The following is a 15,237-nucleotide window of genomic DNA, read 5'->3' as shown; positions in this document are numbered from 1 at the left end:
CCTCCCTTTCGCCCCAGAGTGACCGTTTATTAACCTGCTGTTTATGATGCTCTCCTTTCTAGTTTAGCTTCACCTGCTTTTCGGTTTGATTTTCATAATATTTTAATAGTATAATTTTGGTTATTAACATCTAATTGTAATAGTATTTTAATAACAGCATTTTGACATCATACAGTTTGATAATCACCGCTATTCATTCACATCTGTATCCTCCTTGGCCACATCGGGAAGCTTGTCCTCTCTGAGCACTGGTGATGATGGAAGCTTCTGGTCATTTGATGATGGTATTTGCCAGGTTTTTCTACTTTGTGGACTTACTGTTTTCCTCTCTGTAATAGGTACTCTGACACTGAGGACACATCCTGTTTCTTGTGGGACTTTGATCCTAGTTTCGGCAGACATCAATGATTCTGGATGCAAAGCATTTTTACTGTAATGTTAGGCAGGTGCTGGGTGTTCTCTCTCTCTCTTTCACCCATAACTGATAGTTGGAATTCTGCTCGAAGGAAAGCTTTCTGTTCTCCCTTGTTTATTTCAGTGTGTCATATGTTTTGCATGTTCTGTTGCTATCATCCTGATGTGTGAATTGTTTCTGGCTGGGCCAGTGGTGGCCCTGTCACTGGTGCCTGTGTCCTTCTGATGGGTTTCTCTGAGCACCTTCTCACCTCCTGGCACGAGATGTTCAACTACCCTCATACTTTCCTAGCCCCAGATCTGGGAGTAGCATTCCCTGGTCAAGCCCTGGCCCTCTGAGTGGATAGTGGTTTCCCCAAGCAAAGATCTTAGTGCTAAGTATATTTTCTTTGTCTCTATCCTGTTCGGGGTTTGTAGAGCTTTTTGAGTTCATAGCTTGATATTTTCTGTGATTTTGGAAAATTATTGGCCATTATCTCTTCAAAGCATTGCTGCTTCTCCATTCTGTGTCCTCTTTCGTGGGACTGCCGTGCCCCATATTCTCTTACACACATTTCTATATTTAATGCCCTTTTTCTCTCTGTGCACCAGTCCACCTGCTCTATAATCTTTTCTTCTGCTATGTCTAACCTCAGAGTAAACCATCCATTCAAGTTCTTACCCTCAGGTTTTATAGGGTTTCCGTTTTTATGGCTTATTTGGTAAAATTCTTGCTGTGGTTTTAAAATCCATGTCTGGTCACCTGGGTGTTTTGTTCTGAGGTGTTTCTTCATCCCTTCTCCATCTTTTATGGTCATCATTTCAACAGGAAAGAAATTTGATTGTTTATAAGGCTATAAAAATATTCTTAGATTCCCTGAAATACAATGACGTGATCTAACCGCATCAGTCAACTTTTTGTGAAATTTCTTGGTAAGAAACAGTCTCTGAATCTCACGGGATTACAACAGCAAAGGCTTATTTCTCTCACGTTACATTTATGTCTCTGACTAACTACATGCAGGTTTCACAGTGGTTTTGTTCCCTTTGTGTCATTCGTTCTGAGACCCGGGCTGAGGGAGAAGCTGCCGTCAGGGAAGGATCAACCTCCCGGCCCAAGTTAAGAGGCAGGGAGGGACTGTGATGGACCCTGAACATGTTCTTGGTCCACGTTCCTGTCTCCCATTCACAGACTGTTGGCCGAGGCAATTCCCGAGGCCGATCTCAGCCAGTGGGACAAGGCAGTGGACGAGCTCCTTGCTCAGGGAGGTGCCATGAGTTATGGGGGGGGGGGGGCAGTGAATGACTGGGGCCCATGATACAGTTCATCACACTCTGCCAAAGGATAGTCTCCTGTTTCACAAAGCCATGTGTGCATAAAGATGTTAGTGAATAGAGGGTGGGGCATCTAGGGGGCTCAGTGGTTGAGCATCTGGCTTCGGCTTTTGCCATGATCCCAGGGTCCTGGGATCGAGTCCCACATTGGTCTCCCCGCGGGGAACTTGCTTCTCCCTCTGTGTCTCTGCCTCTCTCTCTCTGTATCTCTCATGAATAAATAATCTTTAAAAAAAAAAAAGATGTTAGTGAAGAATTATTAATGATAAGAAATAAACAATAATACAGAACTTCTGGCATTTTTGGTGAAAAGTTATGTAGTTCTTAGAAAGATCATTGTAATATCTGGCAACTTAGGAAAATGGTGTGTTAAAGCACAACATAGAGTCAGAATGCCCTGTGACTACAGCTGTGTCCACACACCGTACATTTATAAAACACCTGAAGATGTAAAGATGAAAATAACTGTCTTGGAATGACAGACTTTTGGGTAGTTCTTCATTATTGATCTTAAACTTTTTATAGTATTGTTATTTTGTGCTTAAAAATAATTTTGTTTCCTGAAAGGGGAGTTCTCATTCTTAAAGTTAATATCCATTTATCAGAGAAATGTTAGTACAGAAAAATAGATGAAAAAAGCAAACTCTGGACCTCTGTCCTCAAACCACCTGTGTACCCTGACTGCGTGGTGACTGTTTTGGGTGTCACCATGTTACCTGGTGCTATGTCCTTGCGTTTCCTCCTAGGTCCTGAAAACCCGTGGCTGGTCCAGGCATATGTTTCCGCTGCTAAACACCCGTTTGCTTCTGTGGTGGCTCAGGAGGTTTTTCAGAGTGGAATAATTCCTTCAGATACCGACTTCCGCATCTATAGGGATTTTGGGAACATTCCAGGTATTTTGTGGATTATTGTGGGCTGTGGTGCAATAGCAATTAACCAGAAGAAAGTTTTACTTTTTTACAAGATATGAGCAAACAGCATGTCCTGAGACCATGTTTTCTACGTGAGAGTTGTGTATTCTGACTCACTGAAACTGATTTCCTGATGTTTTCCTTTTCTTTTAAACTTTGGTCTAATTTAACACTTGACTCTAGAACATGCCATCTTGCCCCACACGGTGGCAGGATGGGGGACAGGAGTGTCGATGGCAAAGTTCTGGTGGCCTCCTCAGCAGCGTGTTCCTACCCCTTGGGGCATGACTTGTAGTGTCTCCCTGACATGTACTTCCTTAGTCATTATGTACCACAGCTATAGATTCTGTAAGAATTTGGAAGAGAGAATTTTGTCATTCATTCATTCATGTGACAAAGCAATCATGCCACTGCTTTGACATTTTGTCTTTTAGGAATTTAATATATTAAGCAAATAGGCTTAAAGAAAGGTGGTTCTTTAAAGCAAAATGATATTTTCTGTTTTTCCTGTGTGTCTCAGGAATTGACTTAGCTTTTATTGAGAATGGATACATTTATCACACCAAATATGACACAGCGGACAGAATTCTAACAGATTCCATTCAGAGAGCAGGTTGGTATTCAAATGTAGACTTTTGATCTATGTTAAGATGGCCTATTGGGGCTGACCTACAAACCTATAAATATCCTGTGGGCTGTGCATTAGGGAGGCAGTGTGTGGGGTGCATAAGCTGGGTGGGGCTTTGGAGTCAGAGAGAAGAGGGCTTGAACTTTAGCCCTGAAGTCTAGGTTACAATTCAGTACACAGGACTGTTCACTGTGAGGCATTGGAAAGAGAGCGGGCCCAGGATTAATGATAGGATTGCTGAGCAATGAGCGTGTAGCTGGAATGGAAGCCGTACATTGGAGGGGACACTGGCAAGTGTTTGGGCAGCTTGCCCAGGTGTAGAAAGTTACATCAGTCCAGGTTGGGTGGTGAGGGCAGGTGAGTGGGGTTAACATGCTTTCCAGAGAAGTCTGGAGTAGCCAGGGGCGGGGAGTCTGATGACGTACCTTAATGAAAGAGTTGATAGGATTTGGCCCAGTGCAGAAGAAAGGATGCTCCAGGCAAGAGCAGAGCATGGGTGGGGTGTGTATGTGTGTTGGTGCATGCACACATGTGTGGATTGTGGGTAAGTAGTGTCAGACAGTCTGAATAGAACTTGTCCAAGAGCTGACCAGTTGGAAGGAAGGGATGAATCCTGTGGCCGGCAGCAGAGACACAGTCTAAGGCCCAGCTGGGGAAAGATGGTGCCATTGACCCTGGTGGGGATGTGCAAGGGTGACCTCCCCCGGAGCAGTCATGGGGAGGGGAAGGAGTCCACCAGCTCTGTCAGCCATAGACGGAGGAGCCTGGGAATCAGCAGGATGAAAGTACTGATGTGGGGCTAGAGCTCTTGGCAGAATTGGGAATACAGGTGTGGGCATCAAAGGCAAACCATGGAAGCACTTTGGATGGGAGGGGGCTTTGCAAGAGGGAAACAAAGGTCTCAGGGGACTCAGCCTGAGCTTTTGGGGAAAACACATTTGAAGGCAGATGGAGAAGCCAGTGACAGAAATGCCACAATAAGGCAGTGGGTGTCTAAGTGGAAGCAGAGAAGTCAGGGTGGGATGAGTGGCAGGAGGACGGCCAGTCAGGCAGGGCTTCGCAGGGCTCCTGCAGCCCGTCGGTGACACAGCGGTCAGTGCTGACCTCTGCTGTGCCAGGCTCTGCTTGCCAGGGACTCTCCCACTCCCTGGCTTCCTGGCTGAGGACTCCTCGTTCAGACTTGTTCTGTATTTGGAAGGTCTCCTCGGAGCTTTCACCTCCAATGCTCTGGTGGCCTGGGCTCCCCCACTGTCGCTGGCTCCCGTGCCACCTCTGCTATGAACAGGCTGCAAAGAAGTGCTTTGACCAGGAGCATTTAGCTAGAAATGTGTCCCTGGCTTCTCAAACCCCACTGGTCCCCCATGATGTCCCAGGGGCCTCTCCTATCTCTATTAATTTTTTAAAATTGAGATATAATTGACATTGTTTATTCTTAATCCAAATGTTGGGTGTCCGGGAGCTTCTCGAGAGGTTTTGTCTCTCGGCTCAGCACTGTATTTTGGATACCTGGAGTAGTCTTTAAGGTAGATGTTAAAGAAACTGTCTTTGGGTTTGTCAGCAGTGAGGGAAGACTAGTTCTTATCCAAGAGGAAAGGATGAAGGCCTGTTGGCTGAGCGTCTGTCTGGGTGAAGAGGAGACAGTGGGTACCTGGACCTTTGAGAAATTTTGTAAGAACCATGGTGAGGGATTGAGGTCCTAGAAAGCTCCTCTGTTTACATCCTGTCATGTCCCTACTCACACCATGCATAGTTTATTCAACTTCGTTATCTTTCTGTTCTTTAATAGGTGACAACATCTTAGCAGTTCTTAAGTATCTAGCTACGTCTGATATGTTGCCTTCTTCTTCTAAGTATCGGCATGGGAACATGGTCTTCTTTGACGTGCTCGGCCTGTTTGTCATCGCCTACCCCTCTCGTGTCGGCTCCATAATTAACTACATGGTGGTAATGGCTGTTGTGTTGTACCTGGGCAAAAAGTTCTTGCAGCCCAAACGTCAGAGTAAGTATTTTCCTCTAAATCTGCAGTGCCGGCCTGGGTATAGGAGTCTGCCTTAAGTTTCTCTAGTCCATTTGCCTCTGTCTTTTCACAAAGGCAAAAATCTTAAAGAATCATAACCTCTGATTTATACTATAAGGCATTTCCAAGCGAGTATCAGATGAATATGCTCATTACACTTCTGGTTTTGGTAGAGCTGGAACTTCTGTTATGTGTGTGCACACCACAGAGGTGCCACACAGGCTCAATGAGAAGTGGTTTGTACAGATTGACCGTTAGTGAAAATTCCCATTGAAGTCTCGTCCGCACCACAGACCAGTAATAAGTGTGCTGTCCTGAAGTCTGACCGAACTGCTTCTGGTTCAACCCATTTCCTTCTGCCTGGGACGTTGTATCATCCAGCTTGGTTATATGCTCTTACAAGGTGGAGCGTCAGTGGCTGAGCACCCCAAGTATGGGTATGGGCCATGCTCCTCCTGTGTTAGCTCCTGGTGGGATTTTACGTGGAACTTGGTTTCCCATCCCTGGTGGTACTTTGATACACAGAGCATCCAGGGGTGTGGAAGATGAAAGCCCCTGCTTTCCTGGTCAGGAATGTGTCTGAACTGGAGGACTTAGTCTCTGGGTCTCTGGTGCCCACAGACTCTGGGCAAATGTTGCTTGAATATTATTCGTCAATACCGTCCCTGTTCAAGGTTTTAACAAACCTGACCCCTGGGACACTTGCGTACTATGCAGTTACCATGGTGGATTTGTTGTTGCACCATTTGCCCCTTTACTCCTGCAGACTGGCTGTGAGGCTGATGTAAAGTTGGTGACCTCTGCTTTGTGTTTTCTCTGCATTAGCCGAAAATTACCCGAAGGACTTCCTCTGTGCACTCGGCATCACTCTGATCAGCTGGTTCACTAGCCTGGTCACCGTGCTCATCCTGGCAGTGTTCGTCTCTCTTATCGGACAGTCCCTGTCGTGGTACAACCACTTCTACGTGTCTGTCTGTTTGTATGGGATGGCGGCCGTGGCCAAAATAATACTCATCCATTCCCTCGCCAAGAAATTTTATTATGTGGTAAGTGTAGGCATATTTACTGATTTCTTTTTGCTACCGTCAAGGATTGAAGACAAAACTCGTGTTTGGCTTCCTGAGCTAGCAAATCGTGTTTGGCTCGATCAGAAAGAACTGGCTCCCAGCACTGAGTTAATTTTCTGGAACGCTTCTTCGGGGGGTTTTTTTGGGGAGGCTTCAGGTGTTGCTGTAAAGCTGTCAGGTGTTCAGGTGGTTTTGACCACCTGGCCTGTGTCCGCCTCGTCTCTGCCCAGTCTGCTGCGTTTTGTCAGCCCCCCCTCCCCCCCAGCCCTCGTCACCCCTGTGAGAAGCTCCGAAGTCTCTGGGCTGTGAGTTCCGTGAGGGTGTGGCTGTGGTGCCCACCGTCCCCTGTGCTCGGGCAGCTGTGGTACATGGCACAGATGCATAGGAGGCACCTGCTGCCCTGCAAGCCACACCCTGGCTTCTCTCTTGTTTCCTTCACTTGTTATGGCCCATGTGTCATAGATGCAGATTCTGACAGCATGCAGCTGTGGCATGGGGGCTGCAGACCCTGCTGGAGCAGGGGAGCAGGGAGATGGGGTTCGGATGATTGGTGCTGACACAGGGATAGTGCCATGCTCTTAGGGCTTCCACTGCATATGTTCATTTGGTAGAAATCAAAGTAGAAATTAGGGTTACAGAGTAATGGGACTCATGGTAAACTATGGTAAGAGAGTGACCTGTGGTTTCTAAAGATTTTCTAAGTGAGTTAAAGGGAAAAGCTTTTAGTTCTGTTATTTATCTGCAAGACAGCCAGTACACACCTGTTTTCTGTTCTCCCTGCTAGGGATTAGAGTGGAGACGCAGGAGAGGGTGGTCCAGCGTTTTCCCATAGGGATCTCTGGTGCCTGAACCATGGTCTCCATTTCAGTTTGTGTGAGGATGTGCTCTGAGGAACACTGCCTGTTAACAAAACCCACTGAAGGAGGGTTCTCTGACATTAGCTGTCTGTTTAGGGATGAGCTAATGCTTGAATCTTAGTGGCTTCGGTTTCTGAAAGGATTATGCCATGGGGCTCCAGTTCACATGCAGCTGTGTGTTACCAGACCGTGGGGTGTGGTGGCTAGTGTGCAGGGTGACAGGACACAGAAGTGCCCATTCATGAAGTTCCAGTTACTTTGACTAATTTCAGTTGTCTGATCATAAAATTTGGGGCTGAAAGCACGAGGGGAAGGATAATGTGTTTCATTACATGAAGATCCTTAGAGTGCTGGGTGGGCCTGGCACCATGCTGAGGCCTGGTGGTACAGAGATTCGTAAGAACCCGGTCTCTTTCTCTGAGGGGCTCACAGCTTCATCCAGGAAGGTAGGGAGACCAGCAATTATGGCACATTGGGATGAGCTGAAAGAGTGATGTGTTCACAGCACTGTGGGACCACAGGATGGCTGTGGAAGTCAGGAAGACTTCCTGAAGGAAGCAATAACATTGAACTGAGTTTTTGAGGTGTGAGTACAGGGGTACAGATGGAGAGCAGGTTGATGGGTGGTCGGAGGTGGGAGAGCATGAGATGCATTTGTGTCATGGTCAAGAAGAAGGTCAGTGTGGCGAAGACGAGGTTGATAGCACAAGAACCAGACAAGTAGGCCAGCGTGAGGCTAGAGCATGACATCGAGAATCAGGGCGGCCACCATTAGCCTCTTCTGAGCAGGACAGTTAGTGGGCGAACGGAGATAGTGTGCAGAATGGGGGCAGAGGGCAGGGCTGGCAGGGACCTGGTTCCAAGAACATCTGTGTGATCGTTGGCTGCGGTTTGGGGGTTTAAGGTGCCATCGGTGCTGCTGAGACCCGGGTTTTTAACCACCTGAGTGGTTCTTGGCTTCAAAGAGAATCCTAAGAATTAGTTTCTTTCTGATTACTTTTAAAGACTGTGCCTCTTGGCCCTGTGTTGAACATCAAAGTGTTCCACAGCCGTGGCCTTCCGTTTCCAGGGGTGGGAGGGTGTCAGGAGCCCGGACAGGTGTGGAAACACACTACTGAAACTGTTGTGAGCTCTAGAAGTAACACTCGTGCCCAGGGCTCTTCTGGCTTGGGGTTTCTGCCCCAAAATGATGACTCATGTTTGTGTGAGCAGAACCCCTGCTGCCGAGGCAGTACGGGGCGGCACGTTCTCAGGGGCTGCAGGTGCCTCGCCTGGAAACATGGATATGAGAGGCCCGCAAACCGGCAGGAATACAGCTGCAGGGGGCCTGCAGTTCTGCAGCTGTGCTGCTGGTGGTGCTGCAGAGCCAAGCTACCCTCCCCAGGCCCCTCTCTCCTCACCTTGAAAGTCTTTGGATGTTGTGTTAATAGAAAAGCTTACAGAGACGAATGTTTTTAGGAGAGTCCTTTCTTCTATTTTAGTGTTTCCAAAGGTGACTTCTAGGCTGGGGAGGAATAGCGCGAAGTGCGCTCAAGTCAGGATGTCTTTTCCCTGGATGATCAGATGCCCCTTTCCCGTACAGCGATCTGGATTCTTTCCGTCCTGACAGGAGGAAAGACACTTTGTTAGCGCTTACTTCAAGTTCAGTGCAAAATGTAGCTCTCCTGAGTGATGGCAACGATGGTGCAATAGAAGTGATATGTGGATGGCCCACGAACGAGACTCCTGGTACGGTTTTCTCTCTTTCAGAATGCCAGTGACCAGTATCTGGGAGAAGTGTTCTTCGACACCTCGCTGTTTGTGCACTGCGTCTCTCTTGTGGCTCTCACGTCTCGAGGACTGTGCTCGGCGTTTATTAGCGCTGTCTGGGTGGCCTTTCCCTTGCTCACAAAGCTTTGCGTGCACAAAGACTTGAAGCAGCATGGTAGGGCATTTTGGGGTTTGATGCAAATGGGGAAATACCTTAAAATGTCTACGACAAGACTTGCAGGGACTGTTTCCTTTTTTTGGTCCCTTGGTGTAGGCTTTCAAGACTGTTGCTGTTTGTTCTTTTAAATTTTCAGATCACACAGACTTTCATCCTAGGCCTCATGCCCCATGCCATTCTCACGTTTGCGAACACATGGTGATGTCTCACATACATATTTTTTTGTTTCATTCTAACTTCTATTTCGTTGCCCCTGAATGAAAGTGTTCTGTCTCACATATAGACGCCAGTGTTATCAAATCTGTATCACGCTGTAGCATTTCAGAGATGTGTGTTTTCTTTCTCTTTTTCCCTAGGTGCCCAAGGAAAATTTATTGCCTTCTACCTTTTGGGGATGTTTATCCCTTATCTTTACGCGTTATACCTCATCTGGGCAGTGTTCGAGATGTTTACACCAATCCTTGGGAGGAGTGGTTCTGAAATCCCACCTGACGTTGTGCTGGCTTCCATTTTGGCTGGTTGTACGATGATCCTCTCTTCTTATTTTGTAAGGAAAAAACATTTAAAATTTTTTTTCATTTTATACACACAGACACCTGTGTGAGGAGTTTAGCTATAGTAGATTCTGTGAAACAGCGTTGCTAATACTTTATTGAGAAACACCTGTACGGAACGGGGAACGTGTGTGCAGAATGTGGGTTTACTGGTAAAAAGATGTGAAATGGTTTTTGCCTTGTTCTGTTTTTTTTATTTCCTTGTCCTTCCAAGTCCTCTGGTTTTACCTCTTCACCGCTTTCAGACTACCTGGATGTGAATTTGTAGAGCGCATACCAGCCAAGTAATCAGCTCTTGCCCAGATTTTGCTGGGCAGTGGGTTTTGAGAATGACTCCCAAGAGTGTGTTTTCAGCTTCCAGTGAGAGGCAAGTGTTAGCAAAGACATGGTAGTTTTATTTTTTTTTTAATATTTTATTTATTCATGGGAGAGAGAGAGAGAAAGAGACAGGCAGAGGGAGAAGCAGGCTCCACGCAGGGAGCCTGAGGGGTGGGACTCGATCCCAGGTCTCCAGGATCATGCCCTGAGCTAAAGGTAGCACTAAACCACTGAGCCACGGGGCTGCCCAACATGGTAGTTTTATTAGTGCTCCTAGAGCTGCTGGAGGGAGACTGCATCTAATGAGGCTTTTCCTGTCATCACTCCGCTAACTACCTGGCCACAAGCACTGCAGGGTTCATTCCTGGGGCCTTTGTGGGTGACGGACACTTGGGATGAGTGTCACAGGCCTGGTCGTTCTGCTCTGTTTGTGCTCAGCCTGTGCAGGGAGAGTCCTCCCTGTGCCACCCCTGCTTCTCCTCCTTGGGACTCCAGAGGGAAGACTAGACCCAGTGTTAGAGCAGCTCCAGGCAGAGTTCCGCCCTCGGCACGGTGTCATCGGGCCCAGACCCTCTAGGGGAGGCCGGTCTTTGTGTTACGGCTCTTTTTGTTGGCATTCCTGAGAATAAGAAGTAATTAAGTAATTACTGAATATAGATACACTCCAAGATCTGCAGTAAGGCAAATAAATAGAAAAAGTACTTGTGCCTTTATTATAGTTCTTTCCTCCACAGAGATGATGGCGAGCCTTTCTATAGCCATAGGGTAAAGGGCACATGATGTAGAGGTTGGAATTTAGAGACAGCATGTAAGGATACCACGTGCGTGGTCAGCAGCATCTATGCACATCCCTCAAACAGGCAGCAGACAGCCGTGTGCATACCTGTGTGTCCGACTCTGGTGAGCAGCTCTTGGACATGTACTTCTGTGTGATCAGCAGATGAAGTCCAAGCATTCCAGCCATTCTGTTTTTAATATAACGATTCAGTCCTTACTGGTATTTGCAGGATTGCATACCTTATTGGTATGGAAAATTCTAAAATGCTCTTTGTTGCCTCTAGGGTTTACTACTTCTGGTTTTAACACTAAGCCTTGAAATTCTCCGTGCATGTCGGTGGAGGGTTTCACTGCTGTGAGAAATGGGTTTTATCACATGTAGATGGGGTTGGTATCCAGAGTCAGCGGAGTCCTGGACTGGGTCCCCACCGTCAGTGGGTGAAAGCTGCCAGTGCCCAGAAGTGATGACCAAAGTGTGTGGCATTTCAGTTCTATCCCATGTGTAACAGGACAAAATAAGCCCTGAAAACTTCACTATGGAAACTTGGGAACCATGAAAAGAGGATTAAAGTATATTGCTTTTTGAATTTTATCTTACTACGAAAGCTTTTGGAGAGTGCCTCTTGGAATACTTTGAAACACCATTTATTTTTCATTAGAACGTGAAACGGCTGTGCAGCCAGGGGCGGGCCTCCTTCACTCCGTTACTCTGGGGTGGCGTTGGAGGGGCTGACAAATGAGCCAGCCCAGGTGGGGATTAGACCATAATGCAGATTTCACAGAGCTTCTCTTTCGGCCCTTGGGAATTTATTAAGTACATTTGTCCAGAAGCAGTTCCATGCCTGTCTGATGGCAGGTTAGCAGGTCCTAGGATTGTACCGATGAACCCCAAGACTACAGCTCAGTGACATTGGGATACGCTCGGGAACAGGACAGCTCACGCGGACACTGCACGGACCCTTCTCATGTTTCTCTTCGTTTTATTTTGCACACATTTGGGAACCTGGAGTGATGGGTGACATAACATCTAAGACGGAAATAAGAGTGAAATTGAAGGTGATGGAATCCAGACAGCACTTCGCCTCCCAGTCCTTCCTTGGGAACACGTTTCATTCACCCCATTACCAGACCTCCTGGAGAAGATGATGGAAGGGGCAGCAGACGTGCCTCATGCTTTGAAGTGGAAATGTGGATGTGGAAACGGAGCTCACACAGGCTGTAGGACATGGGGTTGCGGCTGGGTGGAGATGGCAGGAACCACAGTGTGTGACAGGGAGGGCTTATTTTGACCTGAAAGCCTCTCAACACCTAAACTGGGCAGCCTTCCAGTGGAGGGGAAATCAGTCCTTGGGGAGCTATTTGACACTGTTCTGTACAACCACATTTTATAATTTTGTGACTGTTAGGACAGAAAGGGACAGACAAGGTAATAATTTGTGTTTTGTGAACTCACTGCCTTAGCAATTTGTTTCTTAGCTGTCTTGTTTCTGTGCTCTTGGTGTAAAAACACAAGACCATTGATCTAAGACCAGTACCGTTTTGCTGGAGATGACCTTGGATGGGATATCAATACACAATGGCTATAAAGTCCTTAATTTTATATAGTAGAGCATCTGGTAGGTTACAAATGTGTGCCTTATTCCTCCTTTTTATCTCCATGAACATATGTTCACATTCATGCTCTCCTTACCGACCCTAGAGGGTGAGTGATAAGGGGGAGCAGGCATGAGGGGAGCTGGGACTGGGTCAGTGTGGTGGCATGCAAACCCCCTGGGGATCTGTGGGCATATTCTGAGAGTTGTGTGTTGCCCACAACCTCTATGTCCGTGATCTCATTACCATGAAGAAGCGTTTGTAGGACGTGCTAGATGCCCACCTTGAGGCTGAGCCACTTGCTGTTCCTGCCCAACATCAGATGTGCTGTTTCAGACGGCATTGGCTGTGGCTGCCTGGCACTGAGGAGGGATAGGCCCACAGGTGGGGTCCTGGAGGCACATCGGAGTGCAGGCTCAGACCAGGCTGGCGCTGTGGCCCGTCACACAACTGTGAGGAGTGGGACTTGACCTTTGTTGGAATAGGCTTGCTTACACTTAAAATCTTATCTCTGGTTCTTTGACAAAAGCCTGATGTCATGACGTCTGGTAGATACTGGTGTCGACCGTGCAGTGGTTAGCAGGGGCCTTGACAGAATCAAAAGTAAAATGCAGTCGTGGTTTGAGTGGGGGTGGGTCTCTGTCCTGGTGTCCTTGCCAACTGAACCAAGACCCCACCTGGGAGTCTTCTCCCGTCCAGCCGGTGGCCACCTGTTTATCTGGGCTCTAGCCCGTGATGGAAAGGCCTAAGTGGGGCCTGTTTGCTGTGGCAGCATACTCACATGCTCACACGTGCTGGCAGGTGCTCTTTGCGACTGGTTGGGTGACACCTGTTACAGAGCCAAGGCAGTAAAGACAACTCTGTGCCCACAGTGATTTTTCTATTTCTGTGTCTCATGTTTTAGATTAACTTCATCTACCTTGCCAAGAGCACCAAAAAAACCATGCTGACTTTAACTGCAGTGTGTATGGTCACCTTCTTCCTGGTCTGCAGTGGCGCATTCTTCCCGTATAGCTCTCATCCCGCCAGTCCAAAGCCAAAGAGAGTGTTTCTTCAGGTAAGAGCAGCTTCGCGTGTGGTTCTGGAGGGGGAAGCCCTGTGTTGCTGAGCTTTGCTAGTCAACAGGAAAACCAGCAGACGTGCCTGCCATTGACCTATTTATTTAGTTGTTCTCAGCTGCTCCCTATAAGGCAGTGAGGAGACTGACCCCCCATGAGGGTTTCTTTCCAGCGAGACATGCTTTCTCCCAGGAGCCTGAACCAGACATGTCAGCTTATTGGTTATTGTTCAAATGACAAAAATGCAAATATGTGCTGTGGGGTAATGAGCTTTCAGAAGTACAGATGGTAAAAACGTCTGTGGGCCAAGTAAAAGTCCGAGTTCAACGGGCAAAACAAAATCGATATTTTAAAATGCTGGTACAGGTGATCTCAGGAGTAGCAGCTTTCTCATTAGTCTGTCCTTCACAGCACATGACTAGAACATTTCATGACCTGGACGGAAACGTCATTAAACGGGACTCTGGAATATGGATCAATGGGTTTGATTACACTGGAATGTCTCACATAACCCCTCATGTTCCTGAGATCAACGACACCATTCGAGCTCACTGTGAGGAGGATGCACCGCTCTGTGGTTTCCCGTGGTACCTCCCGGTGCACTTCCTCATCAGGTTCGTCTGTTGTCAGGTCCTGTCACCGAGGGAGTGCTCCGCTATTCATGCTGGTTCACACACAAGCCCAGTGCTGTGTAGGCCAGGTTTTCCTTCACTACGGGAGTTCCCCTCCTTTAGTGGGATTAAGTACTCAGAAGTTTACTGTTGCTTTTTCAAATTTAGGAAGTCTTCCCTCTAGAAACCTGAGTGATTGGAAAGGCTGCCTCTTCGACTGCTCTAATAGCAGTTCAGCATCAGTTTCAAATTGTTTTATTTCTGGGATGTTTTTGTGGTGTGGTAGTAAAGGGCTGGATAAGAAGGAAGAGGCTGGGTGGTGGCCTCAAGATCACATAGGATCCTTTGTTCCTAAATCTGGGAAGGTTACATCCTATGGTAACGGGCTTTAAGAGTACCTAGCATAATTTGTCCTGTCCATCAGAGATTATTTTCATACCCCAAAATGTGAGTTGTATTTGAACCATTTCCATGACTCAGAGATAGCGGTCAACTTCTTAAGCATCCTAAATATTGAACCTACCTTTCCAAATAGGAAAAATTGGTATCTTCCTGCTCCAGAAGTTTCTCCAGGAGATCCTGCTCATTTCAGACTTGTGTCCAAGGAACAGACACCCTGGGATTCTGTAAAGCTGACGTTTGAAGCAACAGGTAAATCATAGGACAGTTTTCTCTTCTCTCCTTCACTTCTTAAAATTCTTTAAACTTTATTTTTTAAAGGTTTTAATTATTTATTTGAGGGTGAGCACAAGTGGGGGATGGGAGCAGCAAAGGGAGAGGGAGAAACAGACTCCCTGCTGAACAGGGAGCCCAACGTGGAGCTCCATCCCAGGACCCTGAGATCATGACCTGTGCTAAAGGCAGACGCTTCACCGACTGAGCCAATCAGGGGCCCCCATTTCTTAAAATTCTTAATAAGTATGTATTCATTCCTTAAATGATGGTGATTAGCAACATAGGAAGAACCTAGTGCTTCTAATTAGGAGCACTTGAAGCTCATTAAGATTTATTGAAGAAAATTTATTAGACTATTTTTTTTTTTTAGAGTGGTGTTAGGTTTACAGAAAAATTGAGCAGAAAACAGAGCTCCCCTCCACCTGCTGCCTTATTAACACCTTGCCTTAGAGTGTGCACTTGTTCTTAAGATGGATGAGCTGGTGGTAGCCCATGTTCCTGGCTCACATCAAGGTC

General features: G+C 47.0%; 1 protein-coding gene across 2 annotated transcripts in view; it reads left to right on the top strand.

Annotated features, from left to right (window-relative positions):
* ERMP1 (endoplasmic reticulum metallopeptidase 1) overlaps nt 1-15,237 on the top strand; it is a 40,870-nt gene that overhangs the window by 15,970 nt on the left and 9,663 nt on the right. For both annotated transcript variants that reach the window (XM_072840684.1, XM_072840695.1), the window contains exons 5-13: nt 2,475-2,621; nt 3,160-3,252; nt 5,054-5,266; nt 6,110-6,330; nt 8,958-9,132; nt 9,492-9,682; nt 13,282-13,434; nt 13,847-14,049; nt 14,582-14,697. In XM_072840684.1, the coding sequence (XP_072696785.1) occupies nt 2,475-2,621; nt 3,160-3,252; nt 5,054-5,266; nt 6,110-6,330; nt 8,958-9,132; nt 9,492-9,682; nt 13,282-13,434; nt 13,847-14,049; nt 14,582-14,697 (1,512 nt within the window). The remainder of the gene's footprint in view (nt 1-2,474; nt 2,622-3,159; nt 3,253-5,053; nt 5,267-6,109; nt 6,331-8,957; nt 9,133-9,491; nt 9,683-13,281; nt 13,435-13,846; nt 14,050-14,581; nt 14,698-15,237) is intronic.

This window comes from Canis lupus, chromosome 1 (assembly GCF_048164855.1).
Source record: "Canis lupus baileyi chromosome 1, mCanLup2.hap1, whole genome shotgun sequence".
NCBI lineage: Eukaryota > Metazoa > Chordata > Mammalia > Carnivora > Canidae > Canis > Canis lupus.
Note: the sequence above shows the minus strand (reverse complement) of the source record. Positions and strands in the feature narration are given on the sequence as shown.